Genomic DNA, 20,222 nt, shown 5'->3' on the forward strand with positions numbered 1-20,222 from the left:
GAGGTTTCTTTTTGGATGTTGAAAATGTTCTAAAATTAGATTGTGTTGATGGCTGAAAAATTCTGAATATACTAGAGGCCCAGTGCACAAATTCGTGCATGAGTGGGGTCCGGCTGGCCCACCCCAATAGGGCCAATCGAGCCAGGCCAGCTGGGGGGAGGGGCCGTGGATGGTTGGCCGGCCGGCCCCACTCCCTGTTTGAACTCTTGGTAGAACTCCCAGTTGAGGGGACAATTTGCATATTAGACTTTTATTATATAGGATACCACTGAATTGCATATTTTAAAAAATATTTTTTTATTGATTTCAGAAAGGAAAGGAGAGGGAGAGAGATACGGAAACATCAATGATGAGAAAGAATCATTGATTGGCTGCCTCCTGCACACCTCACACTGGGGATTAAGCCCACAACCTAGCCATGTGCCCTGACTGGGAATTGAACCATCACCTCCTGGTTCATAGGTTGATGCTCAACCACTGAACTGCATTTTTTTTTTATTTTATTGATTTTTTTACAGAGAGAAAGGGAGAGAGGGATAGAGAGTTAGAAACATCGATGAGAGAGAAACATCGATCAGCTGCCTCCTGCACACTCCCCACTGGGCATGTGCCCGCAACCAAGGTACAGGCCCTTGACTGGAATCGAACCTGGGACCCTTGAGTCCGCAGGCCAACGCTCTATCCACTGAGCCAAACCGGTCAGGGCTGAACTGCATATTTTAAGTGGATGACTTTATGGTATATGAAATACATCTCAATAAAGCTGTTAAAAAATACACTTACCAGTAAGAGTCTGATTCCTGTATTCAGGCTTCTGTTCCACCATGTGTCTGTACTGGAGGTCAACAAGTGCACTGTGGATACAATGACTGTCTCCAGTAAAGCATTTTCTGTATTCTGCCATACCTGCAGTACACAAATAATCTACTTGATTAGGGAGAATTTGATAACCTATGTAAACTATTAGAGTAAACAAAATCACGATTAAATTTACAAAGTATTAAGTGCATACTAGGATTACCATTCTAAAAGCTCTTGTGAATCCAATGGAGACAGGCAGAGAGTGGAGCCCTTGTAAGGAACTGTCCAATGAAAGAAAAGCTATCATAGCAAATGGTGACACTAAGACAAACAGAAAAAGACAAATTTAACTAAGGCAATGTAACCCCTTCTACCATATTTTATTTTGGCCAATATGAGGCTTTATAAATGCCCATTTAAGCTATTAACTAAAAACAACAACAAAAAACAACACACAAAAAACAAAAATCACATCAAACAAATGAACAAACCAAAACATAAATACTTGTATGAAGTATATATTACACAGATATGGGAATTCCATATTTCTGTACACTTTGTAGATATAACACAAAGTTAGTAAATTTTTACCTTCCTACCTAGATTTAGCAAAATCCGTCTGACAACACCAATCTTCATGAGCCTTGCTTGCTTTTGTAAGAACAATGTCACAGTTTGCACATCCTTTGGATAGAAAGGGTTTCGGAAAATTCCAAAGATATAGACACTTTGAATTTCTCTAAGTATCCATAGTACTATAAGTAATATCATCAAAACATAGCCAACAATAGCCTGAGAGCTGTTTTTGGAAATCTGTGAACAACAAGTAAAGTGATGCAGCAAAATACTTTCTAAGAGAGCCAAGACTAACATAATGACGTAGAAGAGGCATTCTTTCCAAGTAAACTGTTTTTCTGACCCAAGGGGTAAAGTCTTAGATTTGATTCCAACTCTGTGTCCAATTACACTGTGTTTGAAGATAAAACCCATCTCACTTAGGTTAAGACTCAGTAAGAACCCAAGTCCAGTCATGAAAAGAACCACTCCAACAGTGCTGGGAATGAAATATGATGTTCCAGCTGTTCCAGCAGAAATGATGAACATTATTAATAATCTGCAGAGAAAATAAAGGATTTGTTTGAAAAGAAATAATGTCCTTTAAGAGTAAGTTACATATAACTTTAATATTTAAAATAATTACCGTAGATGGGTTGACATAGATGAGCCTCCAAGGCCAAACTCTAAAACCTGCTCCATTGCCCATAAGAAAAGTGCATCAGGTGGGGGCAGAATCCCTAGTGCCCACAGAAAGGGTAAAAATATAAACAAGATGTGTAAAATCTGATTCATTTGTTCTAGAGCTGGTATATTTACCATAAACCTATAGGGAAAAGAAAATATTTAAATCATACAAAAATAAGATATAGAAGAGAATCTTTTCAGGAAAAACAAAACATATATATACCTCTTCCCTCCCACACCATAAATACCACCCCCCCCCCCAAACCAAAGAACACTTACAGAAAGGTCCTAGTCCCAATTTGCAAAAGATCAACAAATATAAGTTGTGATCATTGTCCTTCCCTTATACCAGGAACTACCCTCCCTACTCAGCAGTGTACAACTTACCACTTAGAGAATATGTGGATTCAAATGTGGAAAGAAAATGTAATGAAAAGTAATCTATATATATATAAAAGCCTAAGTGACTGAACGACCGAACGACCAGTTGGTCGCTATGATGCACACTGATCACCAGTGGGGGCAGATGGTCAACGCAGGAGCTGCCCTGTGGTGGTCAGTGCACTCCCACAGCCAACCTCCCACAGCCAGCCAACCTCCCGTGGTCCCTCCCCCTGGCCAGTCGGCCCTGATCTGTTGCAATCGGGATTGGGCAAGATGGCCCTGATTGGTCTTGACCCCCGAATTTGTGCACTGGGCCTCTAGTTTACTGAATAAAATTGAATTTAGAAATCTGTAACACTGCACTGAGCCCAGGGCGAATACATTTCTCCCTAAATGTCTAAACTACATTGGCTATATTCTACCAATGATTTTTTAGAGCAGTGGTTGGCAAACTGTGGCTCGCGAGCCACGTGCAGCTCTTTAGCCCCTTGAGTGTGGCTCTTCCACAAAATACCACGGCCTGGGCGAGTCTATTTTGAAGAAGTGGCGTTAGAAGAAGTTTAAGTTTAAAAAATTTGTCTCTCAAAAGAAATTTCAATCGTTGTACTGTTGATATTTGGCTCTGTTGACTAATGAGTTTGCCAACCACTGTTTTAGAGTATAAAATTTTTAAGTTTACAATTGCAAGTAACTCTGGGAAAGCCAAAGCCTTCCTACTATTCACATATTAGTAGCTGGAAGAGAAGAAGCTGTTCTCTTTCTTCAACTCTCTCATATTGTCTTGCTCCCAGGCCCCAAAATTTGAAGTTATAGTTAATAGCAGAAGCCAGCAACATTAGGTTATGAATGTGTCTCTTTGGGTTAGCCTGGAAACTTAACTCTCACTTTTTAATATTGTTTCTATTATGTATATACAGTGGTATGAATGTGAGAACACAAACTGGTACAATACAATCTCATAAATCAGAGATGGCTTTTCTCCTAAGTGGAGAAACTGGTTCTTGATACAGCACTGACCAGTTAAATATAACATCATTAAATGACTTCAAATAATATAATACAAACTTTAAAGCACACAAGAATAAAATTATCTATGTTACTAATTTTTTGAAATGAGGCTAAATAATCACCTTGTCTGAAAAGCAACAATGTCACAGTACTTATGGAGTTCCAGAGATAACTCAAAAGAGATGAATCTCAAAACTTATAATTGTACTTGAATACCCAAGCTACTAGAAATCAAGGAAAAAGGCAACTTCTGTAATAGTCAACACTTAAATGTACGTTAACAGTCCAGAAGCAAATGTATAAAAACTACAGATATAATAACAGCATAATGTGTTTGGTCACACACATAGCAGGACTATGCTAGCTAATGCACTCTGCATCATAATGTATGTCCTTCACATTTTTATAAGCAGAGAATTAATGAACACAAGGTTAACAATGTGATGCTAAATTAGAGGACAATACTTTGTGTAGTACAGTTTAAAATAAAATTAATCTCATCCTGAGAAGAAAACACTGACGTAACAAAAAAGAAAATCGAACCATACACAATAAGCCACAGGAAGGTCAAGGAAAACATGCAGATATATAGAGGGTTTTTTGTTGCTGTGGTTTTTGTTGTTGTTGTTTTTTAAAATAACACTTCTCCTTAGATTCATAGAGAGCAAGCTGACAGCTTTCTGGGATGTTGGGTGCGGAGAGGGAGGGGGCATGGAGGGATTGAGCAAAAAAGAAAAAAAAAGAGAAAGAACTCATGTACTCAGACAACAGTATGGTGATTGTAGGGGAGAAGGGAAAGGGATGTAGGTGGAAGAGGGGATGGGGGGGATAAAAGGTGATGGAAAATATATGTATTTTTAAATCACATCTTTTAAAAAAGATAACACTTCTCTTGCTAACATAGTCAAGGATACGATAACATGTAAAATAATGTATACTCAAGAAATATTTTATCCAAATTACATTTACTCCCCAAATATTTTTGTTCTGAAAGTAAATATAAGCAATGGCACAGAAAAGTATTTATATACAAGGAGATCATAAATAGAAGCATACGTAATTGAGGTAACTAAACATTGTGATTATATTCTTGTGTATATGACTCAGCCCAAATAGGTTATTATTGTGGTTAATTCTTTTATATAAAAATGTTTAAATTCTAATGTTTCTGATACTATAACAAGAATTTTATATGGCAAAAAATCTGAGGCCTAAAGAACAAAACTTTATTTTGATTCTAACAACCATGAAAATACTTCAAGGGAGGTGAGTGGGGGAAGAAAGGGGTCCTAATATGAGGTGACAGGAGAAGATTTGACTTTGGGTGGTGGGCACATGGTCCTATATACAGATTTTATAAATTAGCAATCCACACATGAAACCTATATATTCATGTTGACTAATGTCACCCCAATAAAATAAAAACAAAACAAAAAAAACCCCTTCAAATTCTATATACTCACTACACAATCCTCATGCCCATAGAAGAAGATGTTCTTTATAGTGGCTAAGAGGATATAAATATGCATAATTTATTCAACAATTCCTGAGAGTCTATGAACAAAGCATTATAGATTTAACATGTGTCTTTGATAAAACTAAACTGAGTCATTTAAAATTAATATAAAACTGTACTGGGTAGAATAAAAAATGGGAAAAATCACTACACTATGGGATTCATCTCTTCAATGTTCACATTCTCTGAAATAAAATTAAGACAATTTGATATACTTGACAAGTGTCTAAATTTGAATACTGTACAAACGTCTACATTCTTTATCTGCAGTGTCATACCTACTATATAAAGGTCTTCTTGATTTTTTATTATTTTGTTAATCAGAAGCTAAATATTTTCTAAAAGTGAAGTATAAGGTAATTTTTTTGCACAAAATGTCGTCCTTTAAAAATAGATTTGAACACTGCCTTTTCTTTTAATTAAAAAGACTTTTTAATTACTATAAACACTAAAACTATTTGAAGCCAAAACAGAATATAGCAAAAACACTTTATGCTCTTTTTTAAAAAAAGAAATAAGTAATGCAGAAAAAGCAAAGTAACCAAATTATAAATTAACTGAGGTATTTTTTAAATTAAAGAACCTAGGACATCATTTTAAATACAAAGATGTATACAATTTCTAATTTCAGAAATGCCAGTGAGATAGTAACTTAAGAATTTGTATCCTTGGGGGTGGGGGTTGGGTGGGAGAGGTCAATGGGGGAAAAAGGGGACATATGTAATACTTTCAACAATAAACATTAAAAAAAAATTTGTATTCTGAAAACAATAACCTTATAAGGTTAAATCTTTAAAAATGGGTCAAGTGTATATATATTTTAGGTCCATTTTACTGCTAACTTTTCAAAATCAAGCATTTAACTGTAATATATGTTATAGTTAGCAAATAATGGTGATACTGAGAAACCAGCTATAAATTAATTTCCATAATATGTATGATTAAATGAAGAACTACAGGGATATTGCAGTGTCCAATGGTCCATAAATGTAGCACAATTAGAAGAGACTAAGAGTTAAGGAATAACAGACACTTAAGAATAAGTCAGTTTCAGTACACAAACTTGATATTTTTAAACTAGAGGCCCGGTGCATGGATTCATGCACTGGTGGGGGGATTGGCCTGCGGGGATTGGCCTGCTCTGGGAGCAATGCTCATCCCGTTCAGCTGAGCAGCTGTGGACCCGCCCTCTGAGCGGCTGCTCCCGCTGTTCGAGTACCGCTCATCCTAGTCAGCCAGCAGAGCAGCGCTCCCACTGTGGGAGCACACTGACCACCATGGGGCAGCTCCTGCGTTGAGTGTCTGCCCCCTCGTGGTCAGTGTGCATCATAGAGACTGGTTGATTGGTTGTTCTGCCGTTCAGTTGCTGGGCTTCTATAGATATAGATGCCTTCTCTTATTTTGGGCTGCCATACACACCACCATAAATTAGGTGGCTCAAACAATAGAAAATTTTCACTGTTCTGGAGGCAGGAAGTATGAGATCACAGTGCCATCAGGGTGGGGTTGCAGACAGCCACCTTCTCAATGCATCCTCACATGCAAAGAGGGAGAAGGAGGGAGAGGGAAAAAGGGTAGGGAGAGGGAGAGAGGGAGGGAGATGGGGAGAGGGAGAGGGAGAGAGATAACAAGCTCTCTGGTGTCTCTTCTTATAAGGGCAATAATCTCATTAAATAATCTCATCAGACTAAGGCCACCCTAATGACCTAATTACTTCCCAAAGACCCCATCTCCAAATATACTGGGGGCTAGGGCTTTAACATATGAATTCTGAGGGGATGTATATATTCAGCCTATAACATTCCACCCAGTCTCCCAAATTCATGTTCTTCTTATGTGCAAAATAAACTGATTCTATCCCAATAGCTCCAAAAATCTTATCTCATTCCAGTACCAATTCTAAAGTCTAAAGGCCAAAGTTTCATCTAAATATCATCTAAATCAGATGATACAATTCATCCTGAGCAAAATTCCTCTCCAGCTTTGAACCTGTGAAACCAGACATGTTATATGCTTTCAAAATACAGTGGTAGGACAGGCATAGGATGAATACTCCTATCCCAAAAGGGAGAAACAAGAAAGGAGTGACGGGTCCAGAAGAAGTCCAAAACCTAGCAAGGCAAATCCCATTAGATCTTAAGGCTGGAGGATAATTCTCTTTGGTTTCATATTTTCCCCTCCAGGCTCCCAGGGAGGCATCACCCCAAAAGCTCTAGGTTGGGGTCCCACACCATGGTTTAATAGGGCTGTGCCAGCACAAGGCTTCCAGCTAAGGCCTTTTAGCTTGTTGAAGTCAAGGCACCAGCCTTGCAGACGGCACTGAATCACTTTTGGGGTCATTTCCCTCCCTCTTTTTGAAGAATAGACCATATTCACAAGCAACTACCGTAGGTCCTTTATCCCCATCCTGTCAAACCTAAGAATTCTAACCTTCATTCATCTCATATAATCCCACAAACTCTTTATTTAGTGATAGTTAAGCCATAACTTTGGTGTTCTCTTCAGAACATGCTGTCTTATTTTTTTGCAGTATGAATAGGTCAAAAATCTTCCAAGTCTTCATGTCCTGGTTCCTTTTTGCTTAGCAATTCCTTCTTCAAGTCATCTCTCTCCTTTCATATTTTACTATAAGCACACAGGAGGAATCAAGCTGTTCTTCAACACTTTGCTTAGAAATCTCCTCAGATACATATTCAATGTCATAATGTTCAAGTTCTACCCTCCACAAAACATTAGAAAATGTTTCACCCAAGTTCTTTGCCACTTCATAACAATAATTGTCTAGCCTCCACTTTCTAATAATATGTTCTCAAGTCTGTCTGAGACCTCACCAGAACAGCCTTTAATGTTCATATTTCTAGCATATACCTCAGAACTCATCAGCCTTCACCCACTACCCAGTTCAAAGCCCTTCTACATTTTTAGGTTACTGGTTACAGGAGCACCCTCACCTCTTGATATGAAAATATGTCTTAGTCAGTTAGGGTTGTCATAAAAAAATACTGCGGACCGAGTGGCTTAAACAACAGAAATGTATTTCTCACAGTTCTGGAGGCTGGAGATCAGGGTGGTATTACGGTCAGGTTCTGTGAGAACTCTCCTCCTGGCTTGCAAACAGCCAACATCTCATTATGTCCTCATATAGTGAGAGAGATCAAGCTCTCTGTTATTTCTTCCTATAAGGGCACTAATCCCATTACACTAGGGCCCCATCCTCATTATCCTAATTACCTCCCAAAGACCCTCATCTCCAAATACTATCACATGGGGTGTTAGGGCTTTAAACATATGAATTTGGAGGGAACACAAACATTCAGTCCATAACATGACTATCCATTTCTACCTGGACACTAACCTATAAAAGAGAAAGCTATAATCTATAGAAACTATAAAAGCTATAATCTAAAGAAAGAAAAGTAAGATTTAGAAAAAGGCAAAAGGGGTTATCGAACAATTTTGTTAAACATTTTTTAAATTTTTCTTCTGTAGCCAACTGATTTTTTAAAATAACTATTTCTTTCTTCAATATAGTTACTATAACAAAATTCGATGTTATCTATTCATAAATTCAATCTGTACATAATATTTATGTATGTAAATTTTAAAGTCATCCTTTTCTCCTTACAGTAAAGTTCTATCTCTTTTCCAGGTTTTAGCCAGCTATTAGATTCATACTCCTTCTTTAAAGTGAAACACAGGACTGAAATTTTATTGACTTATCTTATAAAGAATTTTCTTTTTACTCTTCATAAGATTTACTTACTGCTTTAGTATATATGTTTAACAGAAATTTTTCCTAGAGATTAATCATCAAAGCTATCACCCAATGGTTTATCTTGATGACTTCCACTTCAAAGATACATTTTTTAATACTATGGAGAGTGCTCCTATTATGTCTGCTTTAACACAAAGCAAGTTATAAAGTATTTGATAGCTTATTACCTGTATGCAAGATCTATAGAAACAAAGAAAAAAATATAAAGAGGTCTCATAAGAGGAATGATTTCATAAGTATCCTGGGTTTGAAAAGTTGCAGTCTCTATGGCTGTGTTTACAATTAATGAATATTCTCCTGTACATAACGTTATCCATCCAAAGAAAAATAGCAGAACAGCGCCTCCTGCACTGCCATACAGCAAGATCATCCTATTTGGGAGCAGATACCACGTTCCAAGACCACACATTAACCCAGCAAGAACAGAATGAAAAACTGTATTGGCTATATATTTCTTCCCAGGGATTAGAAATTTTATAGTCTCAGCACCAGTACAACTTGTAAATTCATGCTCATCTTCCTCTGCTAAGATATCTGTGCTTAGCATTCTTTCTACCGTTGATGATTTGTTTCTGGCGTATAAACTTGTGAACTGGATGACAAATGCAGTGAAAAGCATTAGTCCACCTGAGAGTGCTGCTGCGTAATAGTCTTCTAGGATGCCTAATTGGTACAAAAGTGTTCCTATTCCACCCAAAACCCATGGCATCAGAAAAAGGATAATTTGATTAATATATATGTAAGGAGGGGCACAATAGCCTAATCTGAGTCGAGGGCCTCCAAGAACAGTCTGTGGAAAGCGCTTCAGAAGGAAGTCCTTTTTGTAATCATTCAGTAGAGGCACATCAGGACTCATCCTTCTCACTCAGGAGTACCCTGAAAGTCACATCATTTTCTGTAACACCGCAGTCTCTAAAAAAAAAAAAAAAAAGAAAGAAAGAAAGAAAAAAGTCACTTTTTGAAAATGTCATACTTAAAACATGTAGGGGAAACCCCACATTTCTATTTTATCTCCTTAATTCCTTCAAGGGCAGGATTTACATCCTCATTTCTCTACCTCCTCCCCATTGCCTGACCTATACTTGGCACTAAATAAATAATGGCTAAGTTGTTTTTCATTTGAAAAAAACAATCACCACATTCATTATTAATTTATCTAGAATGTAATATCTTGAATTAAATCTTACATTAACTCACAATTTGAGATTTTTGAGACCAAAGGAAAGTTTAAAAAGTAAGTACTTTTAACGCAAATCTGGTTTAACTGATCATTTCCCTGAGAGCTTCTGTTGTTTGATTATTAACTTTTCCCTCTATTACAAGGGCCAGCAAATTTTTTTCTGTAAAGGGCCAAAGAGTGAATATTTTAGGTTTTGTGGACCATATGGTCTTTGTTATAATGACTCAACCCTGCTGTTGTTGCAGAAAAGCAGCCACAGACAATACATACGGAAATGGATATGAGTGATTGTGTTCCAATAAAACTTTACAGTATTTACCCAAACTGGTTGTGGGCCAGATGTGGCCTGTGAGTCACAGTTTACCAACTTCTGCCCTGAAATAAGGATATTCTCTATAATTACCTTGAATTAAAATAGAAATAGAAATGGAAAACAGAAATACTGTTAGGCATATCATTTAACAATTATAGTAAATTTAGGATTTTCCGATAATTAAAAAAGTTAAATCCTGCTAAAATAGTACCATTCTGATAAAAAGCCATTGGCTGCTCAACATGTAGTAGGAAGAACAATGATTTCATCATTCAACTCAAAAGACTTCAGGTATCAGAATAATGCTTATTATTAGCTACATTATCACAGGATTAAAATTTTAGTCTCTCTTTCTGTTGTCAGTTTTCAAAAATCTACCTGCACTAGGAAAGCATTTGAAATAATAACAAGACCTATACATGCTTTAGTCTAGATCAGTGATTTTCCACTGGTGTCCTGCAAGAATTTTTAAAACTATGTAATCAGGGGCACTGACTCCCTTCTCCCTTAGACTATCAAATAAAAAAAATGACAACAGCTAACACAATAGCTGGTATGAATTCCCTCTCTTGAAACATAAATATATAGGTCATATATATTAGCTGCATCTTATTGGTCACATCGCATAATGAGGTTGCATCTGATTGGTTAAGTCTTAGTACCACAAATCCTTATTTACAAGTATAGACACCTGCTTTTTTTTTTTTTTAAGTCACTTTGGAGCAAAAAGGATAGGCAATTACTATTATTATTTTTTTTATAAATCAATCAAAATTATACCTATTTTTTTGGTCAGATTGGCAAAAAATATTTTTTAGTGTGCCGCAGAATTTTAGTAATAATTTTATGTGTGCCATGAGATGAAAAAGGTTGAAAATTGCTGGTCTAGATTATTTTAAGGGTCATAAAAATCTATGTATCAAACAATGTGGTCTCTCTTAATTTTCAAGTTTTCCTTTTCCTGGGATATACTCAGTAGCTTATCAAGAAAAACAGTTGCCTAACACAAGGCTAGCTAACAAAGGATTACCGCAGGGATCATATGTTGTGAATTATGTTTAAAGCCATCTTCACAATGACAGACATACATACCAATGGAACAGAATAGAGAGCCCAGAAATAAACTCTTACATATGGTCAAAGATTTGACAAAGATGCAAGACCATCCAATGAGGAATGGACAGTCTTTTGCAACAAATGGTGCTGAGAAACAGGATATCCAGATGCAAAAGAATGAAGTCAGAGCCTTACCTAACACCATATACAACAACTACCTCACATGGATCAATGACCTAAATGTAAGAGCTAAAACAATAAAACTCTTAGAAGAATATACAGGAGAAAAGCTTCCAACATTGGATTTGGAAATGATCTCTTGGATATGACATGAAAGGTATAAAAAAAAATAGACAAATTGGACTGAATAAAAATTTTAAAAGTATATGCATCAAAAGATACTATCAACTGAGTCAAAAGGCAACCCACAGAATGGGAAAAAATATTTGCAAAGCATATACCTGATAAGGGATTAATATGCAGAATATATAGAGAACTCCAAAAACCCAACAATAAAAGAACAAACAACCCAATTCAAAAACTGGCAAAGGACTTGAATAGACATTTATCCAAAGAAGACATACAAATTCCAATAGGCCAGTGGTCGGCAAACCGCAGCTCGTGAGCCACATGCGGCTCTTTGGCCCCTTGAGTGTGGCTCTTCCACAAAATACCATGGCCCGGGCGAGTCTATTTTGAAGAAGTGGCGTTAGAAGAAGTTTAAGTTTAAAAAATTTGGCTCTCAAAAGAAATTTCAATCGTTGTACTGTTGATATTTGGCTCTGTTGACTAATGAGTTTGCCGACCACTGCAATAGGCAAATGAAAAGATGTTCAACATCACTATTCATTAGGGAAATGCAAATCAAAACTACAATGAGATATTACCTCACCCCCATTAGGATGGCTACTATAAAAACAACAAAAAATGACAAATATTGATGAGAATCTGGAAAAGCTAAAACCCTTGTGCACTGCTGTTGGGAATGTAAAATGGTACAACTTTGGTAGTTCCTCAAAAAATTAAAAATCAAATTACCATAAAACCTAAGAATTCCACTTCTGGATATATGCCCCAAAGAATTAAAAGCGGGGTCTCAAAGAGATATTATATACTCATGTTCATAGCCGCATTATTTACAATAACTAAAACATGGAATCAACTCAGTGTCCATCAAAGAATTAATGGATAAGCAAAATGTGGTATATAGTTATACGGGAATATTATTCAGTCTTAAAAAGGAAGGAAATCTTGTAATATGCTACAACATAGATGAACCTTGAAGACATTATGCTAAGGGAAATAAGTCACATTTCAAATACTGTATGACTACTTATATGAGGTATTTAGAATAATCAAAATCATAGATTGAAAGTAGAATGATGACTGTCATGGGCTTGGGGACAGGAGAATGGGGAGTGTTTTTTAATGGGTATAGAGTTTTACAAGATGAAAAGAATCATGGGGAAGGATGGTGGTGATGGCTGCACTACAATGTAATAATCTTGATATTACTGAACTATACACTGAAAAATGACTAAGATGATAAAATTTGTTATATGTATTTTACAACACATAAAAGTATTTAAAGCCATCTTAAAATAGCCTTTCTTCCCATCAGTTTAAAAGTTTTTCGGTAAGCCACTTCTACCCAATCAAAATCAGCCCTGGAGAGAGCTTTTGGGCATCACAAAAGATTTTTGGGTCACTATTAAGAATTACTGCCTTACAGCCCTAGCTGGTTTCGCTCAGTGGATAGAGCGTCGGCCTGTGGACAAAAGGGTCCCGGGTTCGGTTCCGATCTAGGGCATGTACCTTGGTTGCGGGCACATTCCCAGTGGGGGGTGTGCAGGAGGCAGCTGATCAATGTTTCTCTCTCATCGATGTTTCTAACTCTCTATCCCTCTCCTTTCCTCTCTGTAAATAATCAATAAAAATATATATATATTTAAAAAAAAAAGAATTACTGCCTTACAACCCCTCTTGTTATACTGTTAGGAAGTTCTTTAAACTATAAACACTTATCCTATATTAGAGGCCCAGTGCACGAATTCGTGCATGGATGGAGTCTGGCCAGCCCACCCCGATGAGGGCCAATCGGGGGCGGGGCCAGTGGGGGGGGCCTGCAGGTGGTTGGGGTCTCCAATCAGGGCCCAGATCGGGCCCATTGGCCGCCGTAGCACACGTCATAGCGACTGGTTGTTCTAGTCATTTGGTTTGTGGGCTTTTATATATCTACTAGAGGCCTGGTGCATGAAATTCGTGCATGGGGTGGGGGTGTCCCTCAGCCTGATCTGCCCCCTCTTGCAATCCGGGACCCCTTGGGGGATGTCCGACTGCTGGTTTAGGCCCGATCCTGCTGTGGGATGGAGCCAAAACCGGCAGTCGGACATCCCTCTAACAATCTGGGACTGCTGGCTCCTAACTGCTTGCCTGCCTGCCTGATCACCCCTAACCACTTGCCTGTCTGTCTGATTGCCCCTAACCACTTGCCTGCCTGCCTGTTCGCCCCTAACTGCTTGCCTGCACGCCTGATCACCCCTAACCACTCGCCTGCATGCCTGATCGCCCCTAACCTTTCTGCCTGCCTCCCAGACTGCCCCTAACCACTTGCCTACCTGCCTGATTGCCCCTAACTGCCTCTGCCTCGGCCTCCGCTGCGGTGGCTTTGTCTGGGAGGATGTCCAGAATGACGTCCGGAAGGTTGTTTGGCTGTTTGGTCTAATTAGCATATTATACTTTTATTATTATAGATAGATCTATATATATAAAAACCAAGTGACCAAACAGCGGAACGACCAGATCAACTGGTGGCTATGATGTGCACTGTGGTGGCCAACTGGCCCAGCTGGGGGTGGGGCTGGCCAGCCAACTGCCCGGAGCCCCTCTCCCCAGCTAGGCCAGCCCCCGATGGCCACCCCCTACCCGATGCAGTCAGGTATCCAGGAGAGGTGCCCAGCAGAACCACCATCTTCCTGTGTTCTCTCTCCACTGCTTACTACCAAAGAGGGCAGCCACATCACACCATGGCCTCTCTTTACAGCGTTTGTCAGCAGGGAACTAAACTGCATTACCTGTCTAGGGGTTGGCTTAGAAACAGAAGCAGTAAGTGTCCCTGACACTAAAGTGCCTTTGAAGCTTCAACTCATCTGAAAGCCAACAGCAAATGTGTATACACCGTGCAAAGATCTTTGACACTAATAACTTCCCCCGGCTGGTCCTACCCCACGATCGGCCCCTCCACCCCAATTGGGGGTGGAGCCGGCCGGCCAACTACTTACTGTCTCCTCCTCCTGACAGGCCCGGCCCTAATCCACCCCAATTGGGGCTGGGCCAGCTGGACCCCACCTGTGCACGAATCTAGTCCTAATATATAAAAACCCAGGATCCATAACATCCAAAACGACTGAAGGCTTGAGCGACCAGAAGTCAGCCCTGCAGTCAATGTTGGGTTGCTGTGGCGACCCAGCACTGACTGCCACCACTGTGGGCATGGTGACCCATCACTGACTGCCGAGGGGGCTGGAGATCAGGCCCAGAGAAAGAAGCAGGGTCTGATCTGTAGCCTCCATGGCAGCTGTTGATCAGCCCTTGCCTCTCTTTTTCTCTCCAGGCCTGGCCAGCAGCCACGCCTTTCTCTCTGGGCCTCCACGGGGACTGCTGATCAGCACCACCTCTCTGATCAGGCCCGGAGATAGGCCCGGAGACACTGACTGGCATAGAAACTGACCAATCAGAACCAAATCTGGGTGAACTGCGAGGAGCCAATGGCTGCCTAGGAGGTGGAGCTTTTAACGCTGACTGTCATAGAAAATGACCAATCAGAACCAAATCTGAGTGAACTGCGAGGAGCCAATGGCTGCCTAGGAGGTGGAGCTTTTAATGCTGACTGGCATAGGAAATGACCAATCAGAACCAAATCTGGGTGAACTGCGAGGAGCCAATGGCTGCCTAGGAGGTGGAGCTTTTAACACTGACTGTCATAGAAAATGACCAATCAGAACCAAATCTGAGTGAACTGCGAGGAGCCAATGGCTGCCTAGGAGGTGGAGCTTTTAACGCTGACTGTCATAGAAAATGACCAATCAGAACCAAATCTGGGTGAACTGCGAGGAGCCAATGGCTGCCTAGGAGGCGGAGCTTCTGACACTGACTGGCATAGAAACCAATCAGAACCTAATCTGGGTGAACTGCAAAGGCAGAACCTAAGGTGGGGGCTAAGGAGGGGTTTTAAGGGCAACAGCTGTTTGGTGTAAGGTGTAAGAAGGCGGTTCAATTTTTTAATGACCAGTTTGGCAGTATAGTGCATATGGCCGGCTATCAGTCCAGATATAGGGATTATGTATTTTTGTCTGCCAAGAGAATCTACTCCTGCTGAAAAAGGCTGCCTCTCTCCCCATTTAAGCAATCCTTTCCTATATAATCTATCTATACTAATAAAAGGGTAATATGCTAATTAGACTGAGTCGATGGCCATCTTCCGGACGTCCGACTTCCTTCCAGATGTGGTGGGGGCAGAGGCAGTTAGGGGCAATCAGGCTGGCAGGAGAGGGCAGTTGGGGGCGAGATCAGGCCGGCAGGGGAGGGCAGTTGGGGGCGACATGAGGCTGGCAGGGGAGGGCAGTTGGGGGCGAGATCAGGCCGGCAGGGGAGGGCAGTTAGGGATGATCAGGCCAGCAGAGAGGGGCAGTAAGGGGCAATCAGGCAGGCAGGCAGAGGCAGTTAGGGGCGATCAGGCAGGCAGGCAGAGGCAGTTAGGGGCAATCAGGTAGGTAGGGTCCAACTGCCAGTTTAGGAGGGCAGTCGGACATCCCCCAAGGGGTCCCCGATTGGAGAGGGTGCAGGCTGGACTGAAGGAACCCCCCATGCACGAATTTCGTGCACCGGGCTATTAGTAGATAAAAACAGGCTAATATGCAAATAGAACAGCAGAACCACCAGAACAACTGAACAACTGGTCACTATGATGTACGCAGAACACAGCAGGATGGTGATCAGGTGAGTGGGGGTGCCAGACCAAGGCGGGGCGCCGGTCGCTGCCATCGTGGGGAGCCTCTGGTGGTTATTGAAAATTCTTTGCTCCCATGCGCTGTGGTCCCACCTGGCGCTTGCACCTGCTGCTGGCGCTGGCCCCACGCATACCCACTGCTGGTGCCAGAGCCACCGCTCACACCCACTGCCGGTGCTGACCACAACTGCTCAGCACCGTCAGCAGGTGTGAGCAGCAGCTGTCAGCCCCAATCGCCCCTAAGGGCTTCTCTACCTCCCCTGCTCCTGAGGGGAGGTCAGGGCCAGTAGCCGCTGCTTGCACCCGCTGCCAGTGCCAGCCCCGCTGCACCACTGCCAGCGCCAGAGCTGCCGCTCACACCCACTACCAGCGCCAGCCCCACTCGAACCTGTGGGCAGCGCTGGAGCTGCCGCTCGCACCTGCTGCTGGTGCCCGGCACTGGTCCCAATCGCTTGGCGCCATCAGCGGATGCAAGAGGAAGCTGCTGGCCCTGATTGCCCCGAAGGCTTCTTCATCTCCCCCTGCTCCTGAGGGGCGATGGGGACAATAGCCATTGCTCACACCAGCTGACTGCGCCAGCCCCACTCACACCTGCTACTGGCACTAGCCCCAATCGCTCTGTGCCGTCAGCAGGTGCAAGCAGGGCTGGCGCCGTCAGCGCATGGGAGCAGCGGTGGCAGGAGTGGAGCTTCCGGCAGACAGGGGACCGGGTGCCATGGTGGGAGGGGCCTGGTAGGTGCATGGAGGATGGACCAAGACCCGCCCCTGTGCCTACAGCAGCCTTGTGGCCCACAGTTCCTTTCAAGGTGCAGGAATTCGTGCACTGGGCCCCTAGTTGTCTTATATCTTCAGGCATTAGTCTTCATTCTGCACAGAACAAATCATAGCTTTTACTCACATGGCAGCCCTACAAGTACTCACAAAACAGCAGAACTTATGTGGTTGATGGTTCAATCTCAGGGGATGAGAAGATTGCCTCCTTACCCTCTGAATGAGTTTATCTCCTGTACTGATATCAGGCTTAGTATTCTGTACATTGAGTGTACTATATTCTGATATGATTGCTCTGTAGAAGCCATAGGGTAAGTAAAGGCATACTCTTGTAAGCAGGGGTAACATTCTGATTTCAATTATCTATGAAAGACGTCATCAGATAGGAAAATAAACTTGGATGGCTGGCCTGGGCTTTTTTAAGGGTCTGGATGTGCCTGAAATTCCCCAGGAAGTTAGGAAAAGTTGCCCTCTCTTGCTCCAACGAGGCAAGCCAGGAACAAGGTGAGATGGCTTGCTGGGAAAGGAAGCCAAAAACTGAGGACACTTATCCACCAGATTATCTAGCTGCATGCATGTTACTACGCATGTTCATTTAACTTTGATAGGATACTCTGTGATTATATTCCAAGCAGTGAAATATTCTGAAGATCTATTGTTAATGTGAAAGCATGGAAAGATTCCCATGATATATTGCAAAGTAAAACAAACTCACGAAGACCCATTTGCATTTTAAAACAGAGTACATACACTTGCATGTATAATGGCTGTATAACTTGTATCGGTGTAAAAAGTTTCAGAAGGCATACATACTGTGCTGTGTTTGTGTGTGTGTTTTATGTATGACATTTTCACACCTCAAGTTTACCAAACATTCTCTAGAACTCTCAACCTCATTCCCAGCAAACACATTCTGTGCTTTTCATCGCGGGTGCCTCTGGCTCAAAGCCTCTCCTTTGCCTATGATGCCCTCTACTCCCTTCCCTAATTAGTAATCTTAGTCAACTTTCAAGATTTAGCTTATTCCATTCCAAAAACTTTGCAGAGTACGTAGGCCAAACTGTGCCTCTCTTCTCTCTGTATATTAAAAGCATTGCTTGTTCATACTACTCAACTTGTAACATATATCAACATAAGGCATTTCTTGTACTGTTCACTCTTCACATGTTATCTTTTCAACTCTTTTTTTCTCTCTATTAAGTTATTTGTGAGGGGCTAAATCTTGAGATACTTTTGATTCTCCCTAATATTTAGTAAAACACCTTGGCATGGAAAGGCATGTAATACATTAATGGCATAGCTTAAATACGCTGATTAAAGTAGAAAAACATTAAATGTTGCTGTTTAAAAGGGAAGTTGGGAGGATATCCAATAATATAAAGGATGGTTTTTGCCCTAACTGCAGGAATGAGTTAACCAAAAACAAAACACCTAATATACAGCCGAGTAAGAAAGAAATAATAATAGAGCAGATAATTAATTCAAAAGCCTGATAAATAACTTCTGATGGAGCAGACGTCATAGAAGTAACCGCTGGTCCTTGACAGAGAGTGGTGGAGAGAGGGAGTAGATCGGTAAGTAAAGAGTTATTCATGGTCAGGGGGCCAGAAGTTGACCAATTTGGGGCAAAAGCGGTTTAGTTGGAGATAAGAAGAGATAAAGTCCATCACCATCTAAGGAGAATAATTTGTAAGCTTTATTGGGGGTAACAAGGCCATCCGCAAATCAAGACTTAAAAGGCCATTTTCCATTTCACAAGTGTCTCTTAGAAACAAAATGCTGTTAAGTCAACAGGCTAAAATATAGTCTTTCAAAAGAAAATTAAAATCACTCCAAATTGCTATCTCTAGCGACTAAATTATCTTACGTCTTAGAAAGTTCAATAGTGGCCCTTGTAGGTTTTATAACGAAGAACGAGAAATCTGTCGCAATTTAAAACTGCAAGAACAACGTGGTTCTGCACTGGCTTGGAAATTGAGGCGACAAAGAAGTCTCCAGGGTGTTGGGATCGAACGTACCTCGAGTCACCCGAGGGAAGAGGCGATGCAAAGGCATCCAGAGGACTGCATTTTTGCAGGTGAACAGATTGGGCGCTCCCGCTAGGGGAATGTCTGCGACCCGGACGGGGAGACAGATAAGCTGCGGGGACGTGACATCCAGCTCCTCTTCGTCGCGCCGCAGCCCGCTGCGCGTTTCCATGGTTAACGTCAACTCCCGCTGGCGCCATCCGGCGCAGAACTGAGCGCGCGCCGTGGGGGGCGGGGCGGGCGCTCGGCTCGCCACGCCCCCAGGCCTGCGCTCACCGGGAGGGCTTACTTCCGGCCGGCTAGGCGAGGTGGAACGGGGGTGTAAGCGCGCTTTGAACGCTCCAGACTTGAGCCAAAGCTCGCTTGGCCCGGGGTCGGGGTAGTCTGTGGTCTGGCCTTGCCTTGGACCCAAACGCGGTAAAGCGGCGAGGGGGACGCTAAGCAAGTCTTGAACTTTCATCGGGACCAAGAGCGTCTTGCTTACGCAAGAGCGTCGTTGCCCTGGTGACGTACGTTCCTTCGCGGGGTCGTGTTCTCGCGCGGATAGAGACGCGGCCGCCATTTTGCTAGCGTCCGGTCACCCGTAGTCTGACAGCCAACTGTGGAATGTAGTGCGGCTCCTTCGACTCAGGGTTCTACGACTTCTATTAATCACATCCGCACTTTGGCCGTCACCACCCAACACACCGACGGTAATAAATGGCTTTTAAGTGATACTTCATGCATCCTATTCGGCTGATTTGTAACTGCACACAGTGCTCGCTGTAGCCCCTTTATTGCATTTCCCCCTCCTAAGTGGATTTGACTGCATATTTAAATGCGAGGAACCAAAACGCCCATCATTGAAACATGTTACTAAGGTATCTGTCTTTTTTAAAATAAAATAAGGTCAAGTCCCCGTGTTCCAACTGGAAAAAAGAATTGTGGTGGGCTGTTATTACTTAGCATTCATTTCAGGTCCGGGAATCATTACAGGTGGCCACCAAGTCCCTAGTTTCTCTGGTTTAAAGTTACCCGTATGCCCTGTGCCCACTGCCTCCATTTTCCGATTTCTTTCTCATGTTCTGGACACCTTACAGATTGCCAGTTGAAAGTCTGCAAGGCAGCCCCTGAGAACTTTAAATTAGTCTTAAATGATTGG

General features: G+C 41.7%; 1 protein-coding gene across 2 annotated transcripts in view; it reads right to left on the reverse strand.

Annotated features, from left to right (window-relative positions):
• Window positions 1-19,557, reverse strand: part of PCNX4 (pecanex 4) — a 33,003-nt gene extending 13,446 nt beyond the window's left edge. The window contains exons 1-6 of one of the 2 annotated variants that reach the window (XM_080650932.1): window positions 19,073-19,557; window positions 8,894-9,638; window positions 2,003-2,182; window positions 1,401-1,915; window positions 1,022-1,122; window positions 784-906 (exon numbers count right to left, since the gene is read on the reverse strand). In XM_080650932.1, the coding sequence (XP_080507058.1) occupies window positions 784-906; window positions 1,022-1,122; window positions 1,401-1,915; window positions 2,003-2,182; window positions 8,894-9,582 (1,608 nt within the window). In that variant the 5' untranslated portion in view covers window positions 9,583-9,638; window positions 19,073-19,557. The remainder of the gene's footprint in view (window positions 1-783; window positions 907-1,021; window positions 1,123-1,400; window positions 1,916-2,002; window positions 2,183-8,893; window positions 9,639-19,072) is intronic. The other variant, XM_080650933.1, reaches the window with a different exon arrangement.
• Window positions 19,558-20,222: the final 665 nt, after the last annotated feature.

This window comes from Plecotus auritus, assembly GCF_963455305.1.
Source record: "Plecotus auritus genome assembly, chromosome: 1".
In the NCBI taxonomy this organism is placed as follows: Eukaryota; Metazoa; Chordata; class Mammalia; order Chiroptera; family Vespertilionidae; genus Plecotus; species Plecotus auritus.